The 14761-nt window shown below is 43.8% G+C and overlaps 1 protein-coding gene across 6 annotated transcripts in view; it reads right to left on the reverse strand.

The window, feature by feature from the left end:
- Window positions 1–325: 325 nt before the first annotated feature.
- The window catches only part of LOC123588772 (phospholipid-transporting ATPase IB-like), a 213065-nt gene continuing 198629 nt past the window's right edge, over window positions 326–14761 (reverse strand). For all 6 annotated transcript variants that reach the window (XM_045460446.1, XM_045460364.1, XM_045460035.1 and 3 more), the window contains 3 exons: window positions 11964–12062; window positions 5917–6005; window positions 326–644 (listed from right to left, as the gene is read on the reverse strand). In XM_045460446.1, coding sequence (XP_045316402.1) covers window positions 544–644; window positions 5917–6005; window positions 11964–12062 — 289 coding nt within the window. In that variant the 3' untranslated portion in view covers window positions 326–543. The remainder of the gene's footprint in view (window positions 645–5916; window positions 6006–11963; window positions 12063–14761) is intronic.

A 14761-nucleotide genomic window follows, 5' to 3' on the forward strand; every position in this document is an offset into this window, starting at 1 on the left:
ATTTGAATTCATTGAAATCAAGAGTACCGTGCAGATATTGTACAAGTAAAATATGATTCAAAGTGACAGGACATCCTACTTAGAAAAATATTTTATATTCTGCCTTTGTACGCTCCACCTTAGTCTGTGAGTTTTCAAAGTACAGAGTTTGTGGGTGACTCGTTTGCAGTTAAGTAAGGGAGGCTTATTCATCATGACATTCTTTACCTTTTCTCCCAAAACAACTTATACCAGGGCTGAAGTTTTGGTGAAACAGAATGCTTTTAATTTTATACTTCAGACTGAACTGATTATCTCACAGCCACAAAAAAGTAAACAAGTTAGGTGAAACATTGAACGCAAATTTTACAAAAAGCAAATAGGCTTCCCCCATTATTTATATCCAAGGATTGTGACTCCGTCGATACATAAATAACAAATTGGCCAGAGCCACAAGAAATGAGCATTTGGGGGCGTTGGCATGTTCCACAGTCTCGGGGAAGGACATGAGAACACAGGATGTGGTCCAAACCTCACTTGTAGCTGGACTCAGAAGAGATCGGACTATAAGCTCTTACTGGTTTTGATTTTAGTAGTGTCATAAGAACGGACGAGTTCTTCCTGAGTAATCACACCTTGTTCTAGCTGAGAAAATGCGTACCCACCTGAAAGAGTAAAGCACAGAGGAATCTGTTAGGAGCACTAACAGGGAACATTCTGTTGACAGAAAGCAAGACTCCTACCAGACTGGGCCTCATCGGCCACATCAGCCAGGCCTGTGACGGAGGCGGGAAAAGTGGTGAGGTGATGAGGGATGGTAATGGAGCGAGCGGCTTGCAAATTTGGCTGTATTAACATACCCACTCCTGGGGCCACAACTGAAAGAAGGAAAGTGATTGATGTCCATGTGGCACTGGATTAACTGAAATTGCTCCCGCGTGGAAGGAAAGACAGGTGGTCCCAGCCTTCCCTGCACAGTGTAATGGCCTGGGAGCTGGTGAAATCCCAGGATCCGGCACCGACACCGGACCAGAGCTTCTCAAGTGTGCACCAGAATTCCCGTGGTGACCACCGGCCCCACGTCCAGAGCGTCTGGTTTCACGAGTCTGCCGCGGGGCTCAAGAACTGATCATTCTGACAACTGCCCAGCCGAAGCGCCTGCCTCGGGCCTAAGTGCCAGGCATGGAGCCTCACCGTTTGGGCCGATTGAACCACAAGCTGTGGGTGGACACTGTTACCAGTAGCTTCCAACCCCTGGGGGTTTCCTTCCTCCTCTTTCCTTCCCTTTTCAGATTCTTTTCAGGATCTGAAAAGAATGCTTCAGATTTGGCCTGAAAGTATATTTCTGCTTGCTTCTGACAAGACTCGTATACAGAGAGGACCTTTTGTGAGCTGAAGTGGCCGCATGACCCCATTCAAAGCTCCGGGTGGTGTTTTAGAATTTTCTTTTGTACGCTAGTGATCTGTTGTGATTTTTTTGACTCATTCTAAACATTTAAGCCTAATTTTCCTAAAAAGGTCCCCCAAACTATATAAAGATCTGGCCTCAGAGAAGCAGGATCTGCTGCTACACCAGAGTCAAATGGTGTCTTTTTGGAAACTGGGCCTGGTTTTCCTTTCAGCAGTGTTCCCAGGGAGGAGTGAGGGCTGAAGAGGGACAGCAGGGACCATGACCCTCCACCTGCCCAGCCCGCACCCCTCAGCTTGACAGAGATGTGCCATCAGGTCAGCAGCTCAGTCTGACGAACCTTTACCTTCTGTTTGCATCCAAATGGGGAGCTCAGAGGAAGCCTCCAGCTCTTGGCGTCTCCCACTTTTGTCCGTCCTGACAGACGGAAAGTAACAACGGGGCCCTGGGGAAGGCCCTGGATGGACCCCACTCCTGAGCCTCCCCTGGCTGGCTTCCCAGCGCACCTGCTTCCTAGATGCTCAGCCGCAGCCAGAGTCCAAGGATAGAGGAAGGGATGTAGAGGTGAAGGAAGAGGGAATTTTCAAGCAGCCAGAATCCAGGGGATGAGGGATAGAGGAAGGGTGGGTAGAGGTGAAACATGAGGGAATTTTCAAGTCATTTTTTTCTTCACCTGGTAAAACGTTTAGCAGATTTCAGAGTCGACCGTGTCATTTCTCATTATTTTGGCATAATTGTCTTGTTTAATGCACTTCATTAGAAATTGAGGAGTCTGATCAAATCTTAAAGCCAGAATTTTCTGGCTCAAGAAAGAGTTGTTAATTGCAATTAACAAAGAACTTCCCCCTCTATTTCTTTTTTGAGGAGCTCAGAGCACTTTACAAATTCAAGCTAATATTAATAAATAATATTTTGGTGTACAGCAGAAAAATATACAGGACCCCCAAACCCACAAACTGCCTGAGGGATTTCAAGCAATAAAAGATAATGTTGCAGAAAAAACACCTTAGAAGCTCTTATAATCCTGTAAGATTTCTAACCTTTCAATAACATTCTCTGTTTTAATATTTTTAAAAAGTGGGTCATGAAAATACAATGTTGTTAAAAGTAACTGAAATATATTTTTCTGTTTCTCATATACATTCAGTCAGTGATATTTGCAGGACATTCATACTGGTTTTGTAGTGGTTTTAGGACAATGTGATTACTGCGTAAAACACTTACCCGTCTATTTGAGTCCAGATACACGTGTCCGTTAACACTCCATACTACCTATCATGACCCCAGTAGCATGAAATGCCAAAAAGGTAGAGACAGTGCAGCTCAGGGACGGTAACTAATATGCCTAGAGTTCCACAGCAAGTCACGAGGCAGAACTGGGACGTAGCTGCCCATTTGTCTGGTTTCTGTGTCTCTTCTCTGGAGCTCGACAATGTGGCACTTTGGAGTGAGACAGACTGAGGCTCCAAACTGGCTTCTGCCCATTTCTAGAGATAGAATCTAGGGCAAGGGACAAATTTGCCGAACCATTTCCTTCTCTGCAAAGTGAGGATTCATCCAGTTAACTTGCCATTCAACAAGGATTTAATAACTGTCTCCACATGGTGGCTCCAAATATTCAGTGCAGTGAAGCCCGAGTATTTAACAGTGGCCCAAATCAGTTTCATGTGCTCCATAAATATGGGTTCCATTTTGGCCGTATTTATAGTTGATGTTGGACAGATGGAAGAAGGAATGGCTATTTGTTGGTATGTATAATTCTGCTTGGAGACTCTTCATTAGCCAATTAGTCCACTCATTCAATGAGATTTGTATAGTGTGTCTACTATGTACATGCATTCTTGGAATGAATTAGTAAAGCAAAAATCCTTCTTGTTATGGAGCTTACCTTCTAGCAATAGAGATACATAAATAAGTACATAATAAGCACATAACGTAAAGTTAATCATATGGTACCCAAGAATGTACTAAAGAGCTGTGAACAACAGAAAAGTACTTGGACAAAAACTTGAAGGAAGTGAGAGAATGAGTGACACAGATAACATGAGGGATTTGCTTTCTAGGCATAAGTGTTGGCCAGTTCAAAGGCCCTGAGGCGAGAGCATTCCTGATACACTGTGAGAAGAGCACAGAGGATGGAGTGGAATGAAGGAGGAAGAAGATTAGATGACACTAGGAAAGTAACGGGGTCCAGACCGAGTAGGTCTTTTTTGACGTTGAATCTGATAGCCCTTGTGGGATTTCAAGCAGAAAACTGATGTGCTTGTGCTGACGTAATTTTAAATGCGTCACTTCGGCTACCGTGTAAGAGTCCCGGGTAGAGGCAGGAGATGGGTTAAGGGGTTGTTGAAGCAGTGCCGGTGGGTGATGGTGGTCCAGACCCGGGTGCCAGCGGGGGTGTGCGTGGCAAGCGGTCGGTCTCTGAGCACAGTGTGACGGCAGAGCCATCTGCTACGTTAGAGGAATTAAGAACGACTGAAAGGATCGTGGCCCGAACAGTTGGAAGCATGCGGTTGTCTTCAAGCGAAGGCGGCAGATGGGGCCGGCTGGGTGGGAGAGGAAGCCAGGGGCGGTTGTGGACATCACTGGTGGCCTTGACTGGAGGCGTGTCAGTGGCGTGGTAGGAGTGAAGGCTTACTGGAGCGGGTTCAAGAGAGACTGGGAGGAGGGGATTTGGAGACCCCGGGACAAACGATTTGATCCAGAGCCGTTGCTGCAAAGGAGTGCGACGGAATGAGGCGCACTCTGATGGGTAACGTGGGGTCCAGGGGAGGTTCTGCTCTGTGAGGCCACCTTTTGGAGGCTGGTGAGAACGATCTAATAGAGGAGCGTGGGAAAGTGGTGACGTAGAAGGCAAAGGAAGGAGCAGCCGGAGCGAGGCGCTTGGGTGTGCAGGAGCAAACGGAGTCAGAGGCAGGCGCACGGGAGGGAGAGCCAGCCTGTGCAAACAAGGGGAAGGCAGAGCACGGGGCAGGCGAGGTGGTGGCGGGAACCCCTGCAGGTTCATTTCTGGTGCGTTTTTCTCGGGGATGGAGAAGTCAAGGCCATCAGTTGGGAAGGAGGATGGGAGGGATGTCACCCAAATTTTTAAGACCTCTGCCATCCTTTGTTTTCTTGTCTTCGTCCATTTTTTTCTTTTTCTTTTTTTTACCTTTGGTTCCCTTTCAGCTGCTGTTTCCTAAATGTCTCTAGGGTGAGGGGAAGGCCAAGTGGTGGGCACAGGACAGGAAGAGGAAGTAATGCATGTGTGTGCAAAAGAGAAATAGCAGTCAATCCAGAGACACACAAATCTGTGATATAAAAAATAGGCAATAAGGGGCACATGGGTGGCTCGGTCTGATAAGCGTCCAGCTCTTGGTTTCGGCTCAGGTCATGATCTCTCGGTTCGTGGGATCGAGTCCCACGTCAGGCTCTGTGCTGATAGTGCAGAGTCTGCTTGGGATTCTCTCTCTCCCTCTCTCTCTGCCCCTACGCTGCTGATGTTCTCTTTCTCTATGTCTCTCTCTCTCTCTCTCTCTCTCTCTCTCAAAATAAACAAGCTTAAAAAAATAGACAATAGAATTTTAAAATTCTACAACTTTCAACAAATACGTTGGTTGGAAAGGAGGGACAGTTAGTCTCCACAAACACCACATGTTCCTTTATTGGTATCGCCTTTGTGTTTGACTTGTTCTCAGGATCATACTCAGCACTCACATTACCAGACATGAGTCACATGGGACCTAAACATTTCATCTAGGCACTTCTTGGACACATTTCTTTTTGAAGGAAGGGAAAATGAAATAACTTTTAAAGGTTTTCATGCCCAATGTGGGCTATGTTAACATCACACTCCCAATAAGGGTATGTAAGTTTTCTAAGGGTATAAATTACTTGGAGCCAAGTACTACTTTTCCATTTAAAATGGTAGGCTGGGAATCTGTCAGAAGATCTTGAAAACGTGAGGATGTTAGATTTAAGGATGTTATCACTGAGTGGGAGACCGGGAATTACTCTTTCAGACCACACTTGCTTTAGGCCAAGAACATTAATTTCATGAATCCAATGGAGCCCTCCTTCTGTATGAGAACTACCTTACCTTTTAAAAAATATGTAATACTACAGGTAGTTTCCTTTTTTAAAAAGATTGTGGTGAAATACATGTAACGTAACACTTACCGTCTTAATGAGGTTTAAGTGTGCAATCCAGGGGCAGTAAGTACATTCACAGTGCTGTGGGACCATCACCAGCATCTGTCTACAGACCTCTTTCCACCTTCCCAAACTGAAACTCCATACCCATTAAACACCGAGTCCCCATTCTCCCATCCCAGGGCCCCTGTTAGCCCCCAGGCTCCTTTCTGTCTCTATGGGTTTGAGGACTCTAAGCACCTCATAGCACTGGGGCCATACGGTACTTGTCTTTTTGGGTCTGGCTCCTTTCACTTGGCATAATCTCATCGAGAAGCACCTAACGTTGAATTACTCCTCCTCCTCGTCCGTAGGTGGAGTCTCAGCTTTGTGGCCTGCTTTAAGGCACCGATACTCACGTGGGGCACTTCGATCAACAGATTCATCCTGGAAGACCACCTTGTGCAGCTGGCTGGACAGAGGCAGTTGGAGGTGTTCTGTCTTCACACTGTGAGTAAACCAATCATAACCTGGCTTTAGTTCATCGGAAAGTGAAACAGAACAAAACAAAACAAGTGATGAGGTAAAAGAAAAGAGTCTTCCTCACGTTTCAGAGGGTGTTCATATAGTTCAACTAGAGTTGAAAATTGATACTATCCAGACACTCAACAAGGTGCTTCTTCTAAAATAGGGTTGTGCTTGTGAACGTTTCTTTATTATACGGCTCTCCTAACTGTCCTTCACCGGTAGTTGAACTGAACGACCAATGTCTGGTCAGTCTTCTGGCCTCCCAGAGCACCTCAGAGATTTTATAATGTGTATTTTAAAAATCTTTGTCTCAACTTCCTGTTCTAATGGCAAAGCCATAACTTACGCTGGGTCAAGACTCTGAACCATGTCTGTCGGGAAGGGTCAACTCTAGCAAAAGAGCTACCTTCTCCAGTTCCCAAGGCTTATTGTGACACTACACCAGAAGCCCCAAGTTCAGTACTTTCTAAATTCCACAGAGTGGGTAAACATAGCCGCATAATTAGAGAAGTCCGTGGTTTTTTCTTTTTTTTTTTTTTTTTCTTCCTCTACAAGCTGAAAGATGGGGTTAAAAAAATACCCAGGCGGCCTAACCTAATCTGCTTTCTCACTCCTAAGATGTCACTAGGCCATACTGGGGCCTTCTGCTGTTTTGGGATTTACCATGTATCCTGATATTTGCAGGGACTTGAGGGGCTCCCACCCTGCGTGATAAACTGTAGCTGCTTTCGACAGCCGTAAGGGCACTCTGATACCGTGTCCTCCTGCGGGAAGAGGGTCTTCCCTAGAGCCAGCTTCCCCTTCGTGGCTCAGAGGAAGGTTTCGAGGGATGCCTGAAGAAGCAGCTCCTGGGGCGGTGCGGCTCAAAGGTTATTGCACAACAGGGTTGGCCTTTGGAATAGCTGGCTACTGGCTTCCCCCTCTGAATTCCCCTCTAGAATGAAGGTTACCCACTGATAATGTCCTGAACCAGATTTTTTTTTAACTTAAAAAAAAAATAGGATTTTACTTTTGCTCATATATCTAGGAGCTGAAGAGCATTTGGCTCCGGGCTTTCCAGAATCCATTTACTCATTTGCATTCCCTCCTCTCCGTCTCTCTCCTCTTTCTCCTTCCCTCCCTTTTCCTTTCCCTCTCTGTCTATGCTAAATTTGACACAAATAAAACATTTACATGGTTAAAAATTGGAAGAGAAAATATGAAAAGTAGAGAATAAACATTGTTTTCCTTTCCCCATCTTCCTGGTTCCTCACTGGTAATCTGTTCTTTACTGGTAATTGCTCGAAGTGCTTTCTTAGCTAATTTTGCAGAGGTGCTTTCTAAGAAAAAGTGCTCATATATTATTATCCCTGCCCTTTGCACTAAAGGTTGAATATTGTACATGGCGTCTGACATTTGACTTTTTCAGCTAATACATCCTGGAATCGTTTGCATCTCAGTACCCAGGGAGCTCCCTAACTCCTTTTCACAGCTAGAGAGTATGTTAGCATGACAATGTGCCACAGGTATGGTTGTTCCTAAGTGTTTGCTGTTCCAAATACTGTGGTGGTCCTTACCTCTGGGACCTTTGTGAGTGTTTTGAGGATGGGAGGGAATGGTATGTTCCCAGAAATGGAATTACCGAGTCAAAAGCCATATGCAATTATATTTCTGATAGATATTGCCAAAGTAACTGCCATAATTCTTTACTTTCCCATACTTTCACTAACCAAGGGTGGCCAATGATGATAGATGAAAAATATCCTTCCTGTGTACTTAGGATTTTCATTTCTTATTATGAGTAAAGTTGAGAATATTTTAATGAGATTAAGAATCTTTAGTATTTCCTTTTATTTCCTTTTCTGTGAACTGTACTTTGCTTATTTTTCTATTGCTTGGGGGTGGTTGATCTTACTGATTTCTAGAAATAATTTATCTATTGGGGAGGTTAGCCCTATGTTATGTGAGCTTTCTTTTTGCACATTTATATCGTGTTTATCGTTTTGGTTTGGTTTCTTACTGAGATTGATTTTGCATGTGATAAAATGCACAGATCTTAAAAGTACAGTGTAATGAATTTTTTTTTTAATTTTTTTTTTCAACGTTTATTTATTTTTGGGACAGAGAGAGACAGAGCATGAACGGGGGAGGGGCAGAGAGAGAGGGAGACACAGAATCGGAAACAGGCTCCAGGCTCCGAGCCATCAGCCCAGAGTCTGACGCGGGGCTTGAACTCACGGACCACGAGATCGTGACCTGGCTGAAGTCGGACGCTTAACCGACTGCGCCACCCAGGCGCCCCTGGTATAATGAATTTTAACAAAGGTATTTACCTAGGTATCAATCTCCCAGATCTATTTTTTATATCAGTACTATACTGTTTTGATTGCTATAGCAATATATATATTAGCTTTAGAAGAGAATGTAATATAGTGTAATAGCTTTGTAATATAGTTTGAAATCAAAAAGTGTGATGCCTCCAGCTTTGTTCTTTCCCAAGATTGCTTTGGTTATGTGGGGTTTCATGCAAAGTTTAGTATTTTTTTCTATTTATTTTTTTCTATTTATTTTTTATTTTTTTCTATTACAACATCATTAGAATTTTGATAGGGAGTGCATTCAGTCTATAGATGACATTGGGTGGTATGCACATTTTAATGTTAACTCTTCTGATCCATGAATGCAGGATATCTTTCCGTTTATTTGTGCCCTCTTTAATTTCTTTCATCAGTGTGTTACAGCTTTTGTTATTTAGGTCTTTCACTTCCTTGGTTAAATTTTTCCTATGTATTTTATTGTTTTTGATGCAGTTGTAAATGGGATTGTCTTCTTTATTTTCAGATAGTTTACTGTTAGTGTATAGAAATGCAGCTGATTTTTGCATATTGGTTTTATATCCTGCAACTTTCCCGAATTTGTTTATTCTAAGAGTATTTTGGTGGATTCTTAAGGATTTTCTATCTGCAAGCTCATATCATCAGCAAATAGAGATAATTTTACCTCTTCCTTTCCAATTTGCATGCTTTTTTTTTCTTGCTAATTGCTCTGTCTAGGACTTTCAGTGCAGTATTGAATAGGAGTGGTGAGAGTAGGCACCTTGGCCTTTTTTTGTGATTTTAGAGGAAAAGTTTTCAACCTTTTACGATGGAGTGTGATGTTATGTGTGGGTTGGTCATATATGGCTTTTATTCTGTTGAGGTGTGTTTCTTCTATACCCAGTCATGGTTACCATGAGGCTTACCTAAAATGATTTGTATTTGTAACAGTCTGTTTTAACTTGGTAGCAGTTGAAGTTCAAACGCATTCTAAAGGTCTGCATTTTTACTTTCCCACCCCCCCACCTTTGTTTTGTATGTCAATTTTTTTGTTGTGCATCTATTAACAAATGATTGTAATTATAGTTATTTTTTACTACTTTTGTCTTTTAACCTTCATATTGATTTATCTATCACCTTTTCAACATTAGATTATTTTGAATTTTACTGTATATTTACATTTACCAATGAGATTTATACTTTTTCATGGTTTTCTGTTGTTTAGTGCCCTATTGTTTCAGCTTAAAGAAGTCCCTTTAACATGTCTCATAAGGCCAGGCCCGTGGTGATAAACTCCTTTCCCTTTTGTTTGTTTCGAAAACTCTTTATCTCTCCTTCAGTTCCAGCTTTGTCAGATACAGTATTCTTGGTTGGTAGCTGTTTTCCCTTCAGCACTTTGAATATAGCATGGTACCGTCTCTCGGACAATAAGTTTTGTGTCGAAAAATCGATTGATAGCATTGCCTTGTGTGTGACAAGCTTCTTTCCTTTTGTTGCTTTCAAGATTCTTTGTCTTTGATTTTTGACAGTTTCATTGTAATGTATCTTGGTGAAATCTTCTTCGGGTCATACCTGATGGGGATCTTTCCGCATCATGCACCTGGATGTGTAGACATACACTTTAAAGTCTCTTGAGGGGCGCCTGGGTGGCGCAGTCGGTTAAGCGTCCGACTTCAGCCAGGTCACGATCTCGCGGTCCGGGAGTTCGAGCCCCGCGTCGGGCTCTGGGCTGATGGCTCAGAGCCTGGAGCCTGTTTCCGATTCTGTGTCTCCCTCTCTCTCTGCCCCTCCCCCGTTCATGCTCTGTCTCTCTGTCCCAAAAATAAATAAACATTGAAAAAAAAAATAAAAAAAGTCTCTTGGGTAAATACCTAGAAATGGGACTGTTGGGACATGAGATAAGCTTTTCTTTAAACTGATGAGAAATGCCCAGCTGTCCAGACTCTCTTTTCAACATCTGTACTTGTTCTTCGTCCTTGCCAACGCTTGGGACCGTCACTCCTGAGTACTCACCAGGTGCCAAATGTGTGGGTCTTGATTAATCACCCCATTCATTTATTTTATATTTGCCCACTTACAATTTTGCTTCTCCCTAAATAAAATCAAAAATGTGTTTGGGCCTCTTTATTCAGGTCACATCACCAGTTGCTTTTGACCCTTTCCATCTTGGTTAACAAAGTACTCCAAATATAGCAGCCATTCAGTATAGTTAAAGACTTATCCTTTGCCTTATACTTCCTGTATAAATATTCCAGATGCAGAGAAAGCCCACTTAAAACTCCAGGACAGACCAGGCTTCATGGAAGTGCCTTGAATAGAAGAAAAGAGCATGGCACTTTTACTCAGAAGAACACCCAGGTTATGTCAGACGATTGGAACGGATCTCTCCCTGGAGATAGTTTAGATACAGAGATAAAAAAATATTGGTACACTTTGATTCCTAGCATTTGGTCTATTCTTCTCTCAAGGCCGTCGGGTCAGGACCAGTGGGAAGAAGCAGCAACTGTGGAAGCGAACACTGTAATTTGGTGTCTTCTTCCCAGGCGGTGGGAGGAGGGGAGCATTTCTAGAAGCAGCCCTGGTCTTTTTCTCTGGCGGTGCCCTCCCCTGACCTCCTGTATCCCCAGCTTCGTCTAGTGGGAAGGACTCAGAGAGAGGAGCTGTTTCCCCTGCACATCTAAACCTTTCTGCAAGAATCTGCAGGGGAAAGTGGCAGAGATGAGCAGATTCCTTGGCCCAACACAGGTATCTGGGTGTCTGTCCACCAACCACTAGAAGTTAAAATAAAGTCAGCGTGCATAAGCTTGATGCACCATCTGTTAGAATAATAGCAAGGGAGGTTGTGAAAAGGACACACCTTTCTTTGAAAATATGTGGGGTGAAATGGAAATGTGATTTTCCAAAACGAAGCATTAAAAAAAAAAAAAACCTTTTGGTGACCAGACATGAGAAGAGAAAGCCATAAGGAGGTATCTCAAATTGGTTGTGCGTGTGTGTGCGTGTGTGCGTGCGTGTGTGTGTGTGTGTGTGTGTGTGTGTGATGGGACTGTGTGGGATGGGACTGTGTGTAGGGCACTGGAAGCCACTAAAAGGGTCTTGTCTTTCTCTGAGTGAGAGAGTGAGAGGAGAGGTCAGAGGACGGCAGAGAGCAGGGAGTGATATGGTCTGATTTGCCCTGCCAAAGCCTCCTCCCTCTGACTGCTAGATGGAAGGCCAGAAGCAGAGATACCTGTTAAGAGGCTTCTGCAATAATCCAGGAGAAAGATGATGGAGGCTAGACCTGGTCAAGATGGTGCAGGTTGTGAGTAGTGATCAAATTCTCAGGGTTTTTTTTTTTTTGTTTTGAAGTAGGAACAGTAAGATTTTCTGACACGATGGGGGTGGGATAGGAGAAAGAGGATGTGAGAATGACTTCAAGATTTCTGGCCTGAGAAACTGGAAGAATGAAGTTGCCATCCGCTGAAAGGAGGATCTTCCGGGAAGCTGCTGTGGCTGGGGGTGTGAAGTTCAAGAAGCCTGTTGACATGCACTTAATAAACTTGCGGAATCATGACAAGTATGGAAGTGCCTGGGAGGGGAAAGGTAGAAAAAGAACAAGGAGATCAGGTTTTTAACAAAAGTCAGGATAAAGGGAAGAGCCTCACCTCTTTTCAAACGCTGTTGGAAGATGAAGTTCTTGAACTCTGCCTCTTTCCATGTTACGAACTTCTTCTAGTAACGTTCTGTTGCAGGTATTTCTAATCCTGTATCGTATGGGAAAGATAAAAAGAACACATGAGCTTTACCCGGTGTAAGCAACAATTTCTCCCTCTTGGGTAGCTGGACATCCCTTGCCTACAGGCTGTACGATGAGATGCGATGCTTTGTGCCCAGCCTCCGAGCGAAACCAGAGTCTTGCTTTCCCAGCAGCTACGAGGCGTTACCAGAGGGGGTGCTGCAGCCGCCCCGAACACTGCCGACTCTCCGTGCAAGTGTGTAGATCTGGGTGTGTGTCTAAGTTGCAGGGGTCCTGACTCTGGACGAGTCGATCTGCATGCATTTTAGCCAGACAGTTGAAGGTTCAGAGGACTGAGACGTGATTCCCTATGACTTTTTCTACCATGGTCACTAGTTGGGAATCTTGATTCTCAAGTTTTCAGCTGTGTGCTGCCTCCAACCCTCACCTCCATCAGAGAGACCTAGGACTGCCTGTGCCATTCACAGCAGTCGTAATGGCAGAGAGGATGTGTCCTGTCAGTGCTTGACCACAGGTGTGCATTTCTGACTTGAAACCGACAAGACAGTGCTCCCCCTTTCTGTGGCAACCTGTTTTCATTAGGGTCTCTATCTGTATTCATGCACTCATCATTCATCCACTCCAGTATTCTTTAAGCTTCTTTGAGCCACAATTAGATACCAAAGCAAAAATAGACATTGTTTCTACTTCCTCTTTTTTAAATTTTTTTAACGTTTGTTTCTGAGAGAGAGAGACAGAGCATGAGCGGGGGAGGAGCAGCAGAGAGAGAGGGAGACACAGAATCCGAAGCAGGCTCCGGGCTCTGAGCTGTCAGCACAGAGCCCGACACGGGGCTCGAACTCACGAACCGTGAGATCATGACCTGAGCCGAAGTCAGACGCTTAACCGAGTAAGCCACTCAGGAGCCCCGGTTTCTGCTTTCGCAACGCTTCCGACGTATGTAGAGAGACAGTCAACAGACAAGTACACGAATGAGCCGTGTCAGAGGGAAACAGGTATGATGGAAGGGGCCCCACGTGGCACCATTCCAGTGTGAGGCAGAGGGAGAAGCTTCCAAGGGTGTTAGCAAAGCCTTCTCTGGAGAAGTGGAAATTGAGCTGGGGTGAAGGAGGAGAAGCCGGTTAGTGAAGGAGGGTGTGGGAGAGCATTCTGGACAGAGGAGACCCACTCTGGGAAACCCCTGTGGTGGGAGGGGCACAGTAAGCACGACCTGAGAGAGGCGGGGGAGATGGGGCTGGAGCAGGCCATCTGTGGCCTTGGGAGGGGTCTGGCAGGTGCTAAGAAGTGACACAGAGGACAGCTCATGGACTCCTGGGCAGTCATAGCCGCTCACATCCGCAGACAAGTACAATTAAAAAGTGCAAGAGTTTAGGCTGGTAGTAAGACTTGGTGGTTTATAAATCTTAGGCTGGCTGAGACAGAAAATCACGGGAAGAAGGAAGATTAGGTGATTGGGAAAAATTACTAGAGAGGTCAGTGGTCAAGTTTTGGAACAAAAACCATCAAAGAATGTGATGCCACACACTTCAAAATTGTATTATAAAAGAATTAACAAGCCGGGGTGCCTGGGTGGCTCGGTTGGGTAAGCCTCTGACTTCAGCTCAGGTCATGATCTCAAAGTTCCTGAGTTCCAGCCTGGGTCTAGGTCTGTGCTGCGGGCTCAGAGCCTGAAGCCTGCTTTGGATTTTGTCTCTCTCTCTCTGCCCCTTCCCCGCTCACGCTCTGTCTCTCTCAAAAATAAGCATAAAAAAAAAAATAAATAAATAAAGAATTAACAAGCCTAAACACTAACGTACACTTGAAGAAAAACACATGTGTCTAACTGGTATGCTTCAATTTTAGGAATTTTCTAAGCTGTTCCCTAAACAAAGGAAGCTGCCTTTCTCTCTAGTCAGCAGCTGTTCTACTGATATTTTAACTTAAAACCTGTGACTGTGACGTCACTGTGTTGGCACCGCATTGAATCTCTTGAAATCCTTTCGGATTAAAGTGAAATTATGAACATGTAACAAGCGAACACTTTACCATGTTCTTTGTATATTGACTACAAGGTTTATCTGTCTCCGGTGTATCAGGAAGTTGCTGATGGGAAGTAACTTAACAACAAACGAACAACGAAGGAAATGTAGCTAACAAGATATGGTTTGAATGTTGGAAAAGAAAAGCCATAGTTTATTTGACAGGTTCAGAAGTCCGTGATTATTCATTATAAAAAAGCTTTACTTACTGTGTGTCTATCTAACGACATTTTTGGACATCACAATGTAAGGAAAGGTGAAGAGTGATGGAGGAGAACATTTTGTAGAGCAGTTGAAATAGAGGCACAGACTATATTTGCTGTTTACCCGAAAATGAACAGTTTTTGTTTTATGGAAAGAAAGTTCAAGGTAGAGTATAAACATCTTCTAACTCCTGGGAATGGATTATAAATAGTAAAATATGGTATTTGTCACTTATGATTTTTCTGTAGAATAAGCAATAGAGGAAGTACGCATGAGAGATAAATAAAAAGATCCGTACATAAATACCAGCATGTGGCAGGTAATTTTCTAAACACTTTATATGTATTAGCTGTTCTAATCGTAATTCCGTGAGATAAAGTGCTGTCGTTTGAAATGTAGATTGGTACGTTAACATTAGATCGAATTTGAAATCTTACACATTTTATATAAAATAGATATTAAAAATGACACCTAAACCACATCA

Source organism: Leopardus geoffroyi, chromosome A1 (assembly GCF_018350155.1).
Source record: "Leopardus geoffroyi isolate Oge1 chromosome A1, O.geoffroyi_Oge1_pat1.0, whole genome shotgun sequence".
NCBI classification, from domain to species: Eukaryota; Metazoa; Chordata; class Mammalia; order Carnivora; family Felidae; genus Leopardus; species Leopardus geoffroyi.